The sequence below is a fragment of the Lynx rufus genome, unplaced genomic scaffold (genome assembly GCF_022079265.1).
Source record: "Lynx rufus isolate CCGP_SWC_20201006 ecotype Redwood Valley unplaced genomic scaffold, mLynRuf1.p SCAF_27, whole genome shotgun sequence".
In the NCBI taxonomy this organism is placed as follows: Eukaryota; Metazoa; Chordata; class Mammalia; order Carnivora; family Felidae; genus Lynx; species Lynx rufus.
Window position 1 is genome coordinate 5,058,299 of NW_025814842.1, and position 12,314 is coordinate 5,070,612.

At 42.7% G+C, this 12,314-nt stretch overlaps 1 protein-coding gene across 1 annotated transcript in view; it reads left to right on the top strand.

The window, feature by feature from the left end:
- The first annotated feature begins 8,201 nt into the window (after positions 1 to 8,201).
- EIF2AK1 (eukaryotic translation initiation factor 2 alpha kinase 1) overlaps positions 8,202 to 12,314 on the top strand; it is a 32,290-nt gene continuing 28,177 nt past the window's right edge. The window contains exon 1 of the mRNA XM_047089168.1: positions 8,202 to 8,384. Within this exon, the coding sequence (XP_046945124.1) occupies positions 8,267 to 8,384 (118 nt within the window). The 5' untranslated portion in view covers positions 8,202 to 8,266. The remainder of the gene's footprint in view (positions 8,385 to 12,314) is intronic.

The following is a 12,314-nucleotide window of genomic DNA, read 5'->3' on the forward strand; positions in this document are numbered from 1 at the left end:
ACAAAATGCACTTTGCAGAACAATATGTATTTCGTCGTTGTTTTAGGCAAAACCAGCTCCTCAAAACAGTGCTGCTTTAGTGTGGTAGACATCAATGGTAAGCGAATAGAAGAAAAACTGAATAAGCTATACTAAACTGATACAGTGACCAGGGGAGGGAAGGGGGCAGGGATTTATGGGAGTTATGGTAAAATAGTAGTTTATTCTCTCTTCTGGTTTTTGGACAGGGATGTAGTCAGAAAAACATGTATATGTTCCTTATATAATAATTTTAAAGTGACTAAAAATTACTGTTTTTTAAATTTATTTATTTAGAAAGAGAGAGTGGGGGGAGAGGGGCAGAGGGAGAAAGAGAATCCCAAGCAGGCCCCACGCTCAGCGCAGAGCCAGACATGGGGCTCGACCCCATGACCCTAGGACCATGACCTGAGCTGATATCAAGAGTTGGGCGCTCAACCACCACTAAAAATTACGTTTTTTATCCTTTGAGCGCCCAGTCCATTATACATGGCATTTGAATAATTTGGGAGATAAAATGCACCATTAAAGGGTGAAGAATTGGGGGTTATGAGAATATGAATATAAAAATATTCTTGGGGAATCCCCAAAAAGGACATTAAAAGACATTTGAAACAGTGCAGTATTTCATTGTTTAGTCTCAAGGAGCTTACAAAACTTTACACCTGTTCTAGGTCGACATTGCGTAGCTTATTGGATGGAAACCAAAAGCTGTTAATATCTGCTTTTTCAAATACGCATCCTGATATTTTTAGTTGAAATATATTTTAAAAGTTTATTTATTTGTTTTGAGAGAGAGAGAGGGTGCCATGAGGCTCTGCACTGTCATCCTGGAGCCCAATGTGGGGCTCGAACTCATGAACTGCAAGATCATGACCTGAGCTAAGTCATTGCTTAACAAGCTAAGCCACCTAGGCACCCTTCAGTTGAAATATTTTATAGCAGAACTTTATAAAATGGGGATTTTTTACTTACAAAGTTATTCATTTTAATATTATGAATGATGTGCTAAAATCTTAACAGTTTCAGAAACCTTTTTAAAAAATTGTTAAAAAGAAAAAACCCATCTCTTGCACATTGCCCTGGGGCTGAGGCCCCCAAACCAAAAGACGTAAGTCCCAGGATTGAAATGGGATTTTCAATGGGAAATGGGATCCACTCTAATTGGCAATAACCACTTTAAGTTGCCATTGAAAATGTATCAGTTGACGTGAGGAATGTAAGAACCAATTTTGATTTGAAGATCCCTAGGTTACTCACTTTATTTGGGAAAGTAAAGAAGAAAGTAGAAATAGATGTAGTCACCTGAAAAGTCCCCTTTTCTTTGGGACTTCTGTCAAGTGGTTGGAAAGATCCCAGTAAGTTAGAGTTCTAATCCTGATGACGTCACAACCGTTGCTTGGTAGCAAACCAGCTCAACAATTTTTTTAAGATTTTATTTTTAATCTCTATACCCAACATGGGACTCAAACTCACAACCCTAAGATGAAGAGTCACATGTTCTATGACTGAGCCAGTCAGGCACCCCAGATAAACAGAATTTTCAAGAGGTGTTAGTTTAGGGCATTCCTCACCCTGATAAGATGCTAGAAGTCTAGTTTAGCATATGTATTCGTTGTTGCTGTGTAACAAATTATTCCCATGAAAACATACATTTTTCCCCACTGTTTCTGAGGGTCAGGAATCTGAGAGCAGTGTAGTTTGGTAGTTCTGGCTCAGTCCTTTTTTGGGTTGCAGACAAGCAGTTGTCCTGGGCAGTAGTCACCTGCCATCTCAAGATGGCAGCATCCCAAGGCATCTGGCTTGCTCAGGTGGTGGAGCGTGCAACTCTTGATCTCGGGGTTGTGAGTTCGAATTCCATGTTGGGTATGGAGATTACTTAAAAATAGTCTTTAAGGGGCGCCTGGGTGGCTCAGTCAGTTAAGCTTCTGACTCTTGATTTCAGCTTAGTTCATGATCTCACGGTTCGTGGGTTCGAGCCTTGCATCAGGCTCCTGTGGAGCCTGCTTGGGATCCTCTCCCTCTCTCTGTGAGCCTCCCCCTCTTTGGCCCCTCTACCCTCTCAAAATAAATAAGCAAACTTTTTTTAAAAGTCTGGAAAAAAAAAAAAAGATGACAGGGGCGCCTGGGTGGCTCAGTCGGTTAGGCGTCCAACTTTGGCTCAGGTCATGATCTCAAGTTTGTGGGTTCGAGCTCCGCGTTGGGCTCTGTGCTGTCAGTTCAGAGCCTGGAGCCTGCTTCAGATTCTGTGTCTCCCTCTCTGTCCCTCCCCCACTCACACTGTCTCTGTCTCTCAAAAAATGAATAAACGTTAAAAAATTAAAAAAAAAAAAAAACGATGGCAGTATCCCATCTACTGGGGATGAAGAATCTTCTCCAAGTGCACTTCTGTATTGCTGGAAGGCCTCAGTTCCTCATCAGTTGGGCCTCAGTATTATGGCTGGTCACAACATGCCAGCTTGTTTCCCCCGAGTGAGAGATGAAGGAGAGAGAGCAAGATGGAAGCCACAGTGTCTTTTAAACTAATGAAGTTTCATATCCTCTATTCTCTGTGTGCTGGTGATCCTACAGACCGACCTTAGTACAATGTGAGAGGGAACTTGAAAAGAGTATGAAGACCAGGCAGCAGAGATCATTGGACGCCATCTTGAAGGGCAACTTCTATGGTGTGGGGCCATTTTCCAAACTCTCACTCCCATTGATAATTACCAGATACCTACAGGGTGCCTAAAGCTATAATAGAAATAAAGGAATTAGAAACAATGTAGAAATTGGGAGAATACAACACTGGTACAATTTCCTTACCATCCGATGAATGAGTCCTCAGGGAAGAAGATAAAACGTATACGGCCACAGTTTTACACAGCATACTAAACTCAGTATTAGTTACCTTGTATAATATTCTGAAATCTCTCTTTGTTGATCCATCCAGCTGGTTTTAATTACCCACTATATAAATGAGATATTTCTACGTTTTCCATCTTATTACTCCCAAACATGTATGGAAATGCCATTAAATTTTTACTATTGGGGCGCCTGGGTGGCGCAGTCGGTTAAGCGTCCGACTTCAGCCAGGTCACGATCTCGCGGTCCGTGAGTTCAAGCCCCGCGTCGGGCTCTGGGCTGATGGCTCAGAGCCTGGAGCCTGTTTCCGATTCTGTGTCTCCCTCTCTCTCTGCCCCTCCCCCGTTCATGCTCTGTCTCTCTCTGTCCCAAAAATAAATAAACGTTGAAAAAAAAATTTTTTTTTTAAAAATTAAAAAAAAAAAATTTTTACTATTGAGGTTTATAGTACCTGTGTTGGGTAACCATAATATATGACATGATGATTAATAAAGGCAGTAGTGGAGGCTTCCTCTGATGATCCTGATCCTCCTCCAATTGAGAGAACTGACTTTGAAGTTCATGTGGATATTGATGGGAAAGCTTCATTCACATTAGGGAGCTTGATACTGGGATTGGTAGAGGAGAGACTGGGTTGGCAATTTGTGCACACACCTACGTACACAAGTGGACAAATACAGACAGACACACACCTACACTACCCAAAAGAGGAAGTTCTACTCTGGAATGTGAACTGTTTTGTTTCCTGGTTTCTGGAATTGTTTTTCTAGTTTGGATTAAATTGAAAGATGCACATGACTCTAGTAGCAAAAAGCACTGATAGTCCATGGCATGACGTGGCAACAGAGATACACACAATATTGCCTTGCATTCTTGTAATCAACTTTGAGAAAACCCATCCTTGCCATGAAGAAGTTTCCATCTCTTTAGAGAGTTTGTCTTTGCTTCACTGTGAGGGAAAAGCCATAATGCACCTGCAGTATAGGTGGAGAAGGTGGATGAAGGGGCCAGCTATGCAGCCAATGGCCAACAATTGTTAAGTCACTGAGATTTCTGTCCTCCTTCTTGTGTGACTCCATCACTGCTCTAGAGGCTGTAACCTCAAGAACAATTTCCACCTATGCTCTGGCACTCTCATGAATGCTTAAGTCATGGGTCTTACATTTCTGTTCATTCACCAGTGTCATCCCATAGTCTACTGTGAGAGTGGTCCAAGCAGAGACTGGCAAGGAAGGCTGGAGTAACTCTTGAAAGGCCTTGTAAGCCATGCAGAGGAGTCTGAATTTTGTTCTAAATGCATTGGAAGGGCTGACCCATCATAAGACCCAACTGGCCCTCCTGCTTTCATTTTCAGTTAACTACTTGCATTTTGAGAAATATCTTTTGGCCTGGTACTGGGCCTTAGTAGAGACTGAATGCTTCGGTATGGGCCATCACATGACCACGTAACCTAAGCTGCTTTTCATGAAATGGGTGTTACCTGACCCACTAAGCCACAAAGTTGGGTGTATGCAGAAGCACTCCATCATCAAATGGAAGATCATGCCCAAGTAGGCCCTGAATGTACAGATTCCATGAAGAAATGGCTCGAATGCCCATGGCTTCCACTTTTGCTATAATACCTTCTCTCTGCAAGCCTGCATGTATGGCTTCATGGTGGTAGTTCTCTATGACCAGAGCTTATACAGAGAGAGGGAAGACTTGGCCTTTGTTTATAGATGGTTCTGCACAATAGGCAAAGTGGACAGCTGCAGCACCTTGAATCTAGTTGAATCATAGTAACAGTTTTGTAATATTCATTTGCATATGTAATATGTTTATTTCCCTATTGATGTAATAAATAAGGGAGTCCAAAAGGAATCCAGCCCCAGAGGAATCTCTTTTTGGGGTGACCAGAAGTGTTCTAAAATCAGATAGCGTTGGGGCACGTGGGTGGCTCAGTCCATTGAGAGTCTTACTCTTGATTTCGGCTCAGGCCATGATTTCACGGTTTGTGAGATTGAGCCCCGTGTCTGGCTGTGTGCTGACAGCACAGAGCATTCTTGGGATTCTTCCTCTCCCTCTCTCCCTCTGCCCCTCCCCTGCTGGTGCTCTCTCTCTCTCTCTCTCTCTCTCTCTCAAAATAAATAAATAAACATTAAAAAAATATCAGATAGTGGTGATGGTGGCCCAACTCTGTGTATCTAAAGACCAGTAATTTGTACATTTGAAAATAATTTTAGAATGAGTTTTATGGTGTATAAATGATCTCAATAAAGCTGTCATAAAAACATAGCAATGAAAGGGGCGCCTGGGTGGCGCAGTCGGTTAAGCGTCCGACTTCAGCCAGGTCACGATCTCGCGGTCTGTGAGTTCGAGCCCCGCGTCAGGCTCTGGGCTGATGGCTCAGAGCCTGGAGCCTGTTTCCGATTCTGTGTCTCCCTCTCTCTCTGCCCCTCCCCCGTTCATGCTCTGTCTCTCTCTGTCCCAAAAATAAATAAACGTTGAAAAAAAAAATTAAAAAAAAAAAAACAAAAAAACAAAAAAAAAACATAGCAATGAAAGATGACGTGGGAAAAAATCCTGACCCCAGATACAGCAGGTTGTGTGGCCTTAGGTGAGGTATTTGTTTGAAAAGCTCTCTTTGCGTCTATGTTTGCAACTATAAAATAGGATAATTACAGCACTTAGCTTGTAAATTTGTAATGAGGATTGAGTGAGTTAATATTTGTGAAAGCACAGAACAGGGTGAAGGAGTGGAATTGACAGTGCTCAGTAAACATTGCAATTATTATTATTATTATTATTATTATTTTAATATTCACTTATTTTTGAGAGGGAGAGAGACAGAGGATGAGTGGGCAAGGAGTAGAGAGGGAGGGAGACACAGAATCTGAAGCAGGCTCCAGGGTCTGAGCTGTCAGCACAGAGCCCTACGCGGGGCTCAAACTCATGAACTGTAATATCATGACCTGAGCCAAAGTTGAATGCTTAACCGACTGAACCACGTAAGCGCCCCTGCAATTATTATTTTGTTACTACCATCAAAAAACCTCTGCGACCTATGCTGTGTTGTTTTCAATGCTCATGAGAAGACATGTAGACATACACATATATATGTATCCTTGGGCACATCTGGAAGTGTCTAAAGAAAACCTCAATGGAGATTAAATTACTGGATCTTGGGTATGCGTCATTTGACTTTACTCAATATCACTAAATAGCTCTTTAGTGATGTATGATAGCTCCTTTTCCTCCACATCCCCAACCACACTTGGTATGAAAGACTAATTTTGCAAAAATGACACTTTGAAATGATATTTCATTGTTTAATTTGCCTTTACCTGCCCCTGGTGAAAGTTGTGTGTCTTTTTCTATGTTTATTGGCAATTTGGGTTCCTGTCCAGTTAATTGCATATTTAATATTGCATGTTCATATGCTATATCATGTTTCTATTTTTTAATTTATAGGCAGTCCAGATATATTCTGGACAGAATAAAGGTTGACCCTCATGTTTTAGATATGGACAAATGGATGGATTGTGTGCTACCTAAATGAATGAAGAGAGGTAGTGGGAAACAAATTTTAGGAGAAGTATCGAGAGTTTGCTTTCAGAAATTTGAGATGCTTTCGAGTCGTCCAAGAGAAAAAGTCTGTGCTGCAGAGATACATTTGGGAGTTGTCAGCCCACAGATAGTATGCAAAGTGATAGCAATGCATGTGGTTATCTCCTGAAAGAATGTGGGGTGACATGACAAGAGCAGAATTATGCTTTTGGAGGGGGAGAGTCCAGAAACTGATACTGAGATCGAGGGCTAGTAAGATAGAGAAAAACTCGAATTTTTCTAGAAAAACTAGATATCATGGAAGATAAGAGAGGAATGTGCTCCTGCCTAACCCCCCATTTTTGTAATGGCTGCATCAGGTTTCATTGCAAGGGTGTACCATAACTGCTCTTCTTCTTGGAATTTGGATTTATTCCAGTGCTTTTCTATTATAAACTACACTTTGATGAACACTCTTATAGATTTATCTTTTTTCACCACTCTGATTATTTCCTTTGTATATACTCCTGCATGTAGGTTTAAGAGTATGCCTATTTAAAACTTTTCACTTTAAGTTGAACATGGTCTTCTAGAAATGTTGCTTTCATTTATATTCCTACCTGAATGGGTTTGCTGTTTTCTCCATTCTGGTGGTGGTGGAAAGTGGCAAGAACTCAATATTGCATACCAACTTTTTGATTGGTTGTAAAGTGTGCCATTGTAAGTGACTCAATCAATTACAGTGTCTTCTAGTCTACAACTAGTGTTGTGATTATTAAAGTTTAGCTGGATCATTTTGCTCATTTTTAACCTGTTCCTTAGAATAAATTTCTGAAAGCAGAATTGATGAGTCTAAAGTATTTGTATTTTTAAATTTGTGGATACATGGATAAATCAACAGGGCATGGAAAGAGGCATCCCTAATCTTTGGTGGGAGTTATTTGGAGAACCATACCCAAATTGCTTCTATCAGGTTGAATGCATCCTGTATGACTTTGTAAGAAAACTGTGCTCAAAATTCTTAAGCAATACCACTTTTACACATTGCACTCGGGTTGAGACTCAAAATCTGAAAGGCTTTTTAACCAACTGCATAATCTGATCTGAGAGCCAAAAACAAAAATTATTTCCAGCAGCATTGTGTTGGCAAACCAAGTCATCAGAGACATCTCCAGAGGGCAGAGGATTTTTGAAGCTAAAAGCTTCAAATCAGTCAATGCAGTGTGGCCATGGGATCACTTGGAAAAGGCAGCCTCAGGTTTGAAAGTATTTCCGTTCAAAGTTCAGTCTCAAAAGCAGCGAAATTTTTGCTAGGTTGGATTCAGTTTGGCATTTCCCTTTTTTGTTGTTGGTCTAACGGTTGACCAAAATAGATTCAGTTCTTGTTGAGATAGGTCTTGTAGATGCTTTTTATTTTTTTTTTTAAACACATGACAAATAGTATTGCATCCGCATTAAGTATGTATTTGGGTTAGAATCTGCAGACACAGGATTCTTACACTAGCATCCGAGTCTTGGCGTGAGATGTCAACACCCTGCCTTGTGTGCGGGTACTAAGGTCTCCAGGGCGGCCGGGAACACAGGTAGAGGACCCCGGCGTAGCGAGAATCCAGCGCCCACATCCTACAGACCTCCGCGCGAGGACCAGCTCACTAGAGCGCCTGCGCCGAACCAGCCCATCCTTTCCCCCTGGAAAAGGGGAAGGGCGGAGCCTGAGGTAGGGCCCGCCCGCGCTGGCGGCGCGCGGGAGGCCGGGGCGGGTCTTCCGTCTTGCGAGGGGCTACTTCCGGATCCGGTGGCGGGGGCTGGTGCGGAGCGAGGCGGTGTGGTGCTAGCTGGCTGGCGGGCGGGCCGGGCAGCTGCCCGCGCGCTGCGGGCGATGCTGGGAGGCGGCTCCGGGGCCCGGGAGCGCGAGGCGGAGGGCGACGGGGCGGAGGCTGTTCCTGCGCCGCCTGCCATTGAGTTCCCGGCCGACGGCTCGGATCCCAAGTATGATGGTGAGCGACCCGGAATGCTGCGGCGGCCCTCTTCTTGCACCCATCCACCTTCATTCCCGAGCGGGCCGGGCTGCTGCGAGCAGCCCCGAGCTTCGCCGCAGCCCTGGGGCGAATTCGGCTGGACCCCGGCCCAGCGACGGGGGGCGGCGGGCGGGCGGCATGGGTAAGGTAAACATTTATTGAAACGAGCATCCGCGACCCACTGGTTTGTTTACGTTTCTGTTCCGTGGTTTCCTCTTTGCGGACTCGAAGTCCTTGGTAAGGCTTCGCTCAGGCTGCTTTCCAGCTCTCGAGCCCTGTGGTTTGGTCAGACGTTGAGAGTGAGCTTTGTAAACTACTAGACGGAGATTTTGCGGACCTTATACGCTTAACAGTTTGGGTTAAGCGTTTTAATTTGTAGTTTCTCACTGATAGGGGAGCTGAAGACTTATAGTGGGGCCGTATGGAAATCACCCTTTTCTGTTTAAAGAAAAACAATGCCTCAAGATTTTTGGGGGGTGAAGGACCTTTGGTTACTAGGAGATACAGGGTTAAACCAGGCAAGTCATGTTATAGTGAGAGGTACTTAAAACATTGACTCTAACCACTTCAAAGTATCCACTATTTTATTGAAAGTTCTTAGGGTCTTTAATTACTACCAGTCGTTTTGGCAGTTTTTAAAATTAAATTGTGCTATCAGGAATGAATACATTGATTCAGGGAGGTTTTTAGTTTACGGTAGTTAGGATGATTACAGGGAATACATGCTCAGTTTAAGCATGAAGCAAGTATTAACATGTTGCAGTGGATTTGAAGGTGCAAGTCAAGTTGAAAAGATTCATTTGTTTCTAAAGTCCTTCGAACTTCACCCAAATACTGTCTATAATTCTTGACCCTAATGGGAGACAAAAGCAGACTGCGGTGGTAATTTTAGTAGGTCCTTGACAGAATAGTTTTAAGAGAACTATTTTTTAATGAACCGATTTTTTCACATGAAACCTGGTCTACTAAGGCAGCACAATATTAGGTGAAGTGTTATGTCGGAGGAAAAGTCCCAGCTGTAAACATGCAAGTCTGTGTTATCTGTAACATTGTGATAAGGTTTTCTGCAAAGGAGAGATTATTTTTGAAGGGAGTGATCTTAGATAAGCTTTGGAAAACTTCTACTAGGTTACTAACAGTACTGTTGTGTTTACATATTGCCTTTTCTTCCAAAGAGGCCCAGAATATCCAGACATAATTTATCATTTTACGTGAAAAGTAAGGTCTATGGAAAATAGTTTCATTTTTTAGTAGACTTAGAAACAGAACTGTTACAGAATTTCTTGAAGGTCGTCTATATGATGTGAGGTGGTCACTCTGCCAGTTGATGGTAGAGTCAGAAAATTCAGAACCTAGATGTAACTCTATAACCTGTGTTCTTCAGCCATCTGTTATGTGGGGACCAACTTTGATCAGTTACTGCATGCCCCCCCCTCTCCTGCCCCAGCATGCCCTAGAAGGAGAGCAACAGTAAGCCCATTGTCAGACTCACTGGTTTTCTTCTTTCATCTGACACAAGTTTTCCAGAATTTTTGGCTCAGATTAATCCTCCAGGTTCCTCCTTCATTTAATAATGGACCATTTATTAAGATCGTACTTGTCTGAGGAGCCTGAAGTAGGTGATCCTTTTTTCTGTTTGTCTACTCACCTCCTACTTGGCAGAATTCTAGAACTCTAATTTACCTAGGAGCTCATACTATTTCTTACTCTTTTTTATAAGAGGACCCGACCTCATCTTTCCTATTACCCACTTAGATCTTCCTCTTCTACTTAACCAGGATTGAAGCGGGAAGCATTCAGTGTCAGCCTTCATTGCCTTTCAGTTTTACTCCTTCCTGCGTCTGAGTATTTGTCCACTGGTCTTTTTTATAGTTGCTATTTTCTTGATTTAGTTCATTTGACTCCACTGATCAGTCATTTTTTTTTGTTTTGCTTTTTTCTTATTAAAAAGTAGAACTTGGGGCACCTGGGTGGCTCAGTTGGTTGAGCGTCTGACTTTGGCTCAGGTCGTGATCTTGTGGTTCATGAGTTTGAGCCCTGCATAGGGCTCTGTGCTGACAGCTCAGAGCTTGGATCCTGCTTTGGATTCTGTGTCTACCTCCCTCTCTGCCCCTCCCCCGCTCACGTTCTCTGTCTCTCAAAAATGAATAAATGTTAAAAAAAAAAGTAGAATTTAATTATTGTAGAAAATAGGAAAGTATGAGTATAGAAAAGCAGAAAACTCTCCTAACCATCATTTCACCATTGTTGACAATTTGGTATATTAAAAAAAAAATTTTTTTTTCACATTACACTGTGTTTTAAAATTATAGAAAAACCTAAAGAAGAAAATTTAAAAACCACAATCTGATCACCCAGAGATTACTGTTTACATTTTGGCAAAGCTAGAGACAATTTATTCGATGACTTACATTTAAAACTATTGTCGTGGGGCGCCTGGGTGGCGCAGTCGGTTAAGCGTCCGACTTCAGCCAGGTCACGATCTCGCGGTCCGGGAGTTCGAGCCCCGCGTCAGGCTCTGGGCTGATGGCTCAGAGCCTGGAGCCTGTTTCCGATTCTGTGTCTCCCTCTCTCTCTGCTCCTCCCCCGTTCATGCTCTGTCTCTCTCTGTCCCAAAAATAAATAAATGTTGAAAAAAAAATTTTTTTTAAAAATAAAACTATTGTCGGTCGGCACCTGGGTGGCTCAGTTGGTTTATTGTCCGACTCCTGATTTCGGCTCAGGTCATGATCTCAAGGTTCGTGGGATTGAGCCCTGTGTCAGCCTCTGTGCTGGGCACGGAGCATACCTAAGATTTCTCTCCCTCTGCCCCTCTCTTGTGTGCACGTGCTGTCTCTCTCTCTCTCAAAAAGTATTGTCAAAGATCTCATGAACGGGTTAAAGATTTCTGAGTTTGTCCAAATAGATAAACATTTAGAGAAATAATTCAGAAAAATTTAAGGAAATCAAGGAAAAAGGAGAAAGTCATCTGTACTCTCATCCCAGAGAACTCACTGCTATCAATTTAGTGTGTTCGTTTGCAAATATTAATGAGGGCTACTGTAAGCCAGGTGGATTCCTAGATAGTAAGATCCTAGATACTAAGGATCAAACAGGCAGACTGTAAAACAGTGTGTTCACTGTAATTTCATTTCTTGTACAAATTCTATTGATGTATGGTTGAAAACAGAGGGGGCAGAGATTTTGTCTGTTTTGTTCTTTCTATTGTATATATATATTTATATAGCTATGAAATAAATGCATTTTTATTTTTTTTAATTTTTAATGTTTATTTCTGAGACAGAGACAGAGCATGAGTGGGGAGGGGCAGAGAGAGAGGGATACAGAATCCAAAGTGGGCTCCAGTCTCTGAGCTGTCAGCACAGAGCCCGATGTGAGGCTCGAACTCACAAACTGTGAGATCATGACCTGAGCCGAAGTCGGTCGCTCAACTGACTGAGCCACCCAGGCGCCCCGAAATAAATGCATTTTTAAATTATGATCGTAGTATGGTAAACCTTTTACATTCTGCTTTTTATCTTTTTTTTTTTTTTTTTTTTTGTAATGCTCATTTCTTAGAGCAGGGAAAGGGCAGAGAGTGGGAGGGAGAGAATCCCAACCAGGCTCCTTGCTGTCAGCACGGAGCCCGACTCTGGGTGCGATCTCACCAACCATGAGATGATGACCTGAGCCGAAATCAAGAGTCAGACACTTAACCAACTGAGCCACCCAGGCGCCCAACAAAAGTCTTTATTGATACCTGATTATTTCCTTAGACTACATGTACAGAAGTAGGATTTGTTGGGTTAAAAAAATAGGTTAAAGGGGCGCCTGGGTGGCGCAGTCGGTTAAGCGTCCGACTTCAGCCAGGTCACGATCTCGCGGTCCGGGAGTTCGAGCCCCGCGTCGGGCTCTGGGCTGATGGCTCAG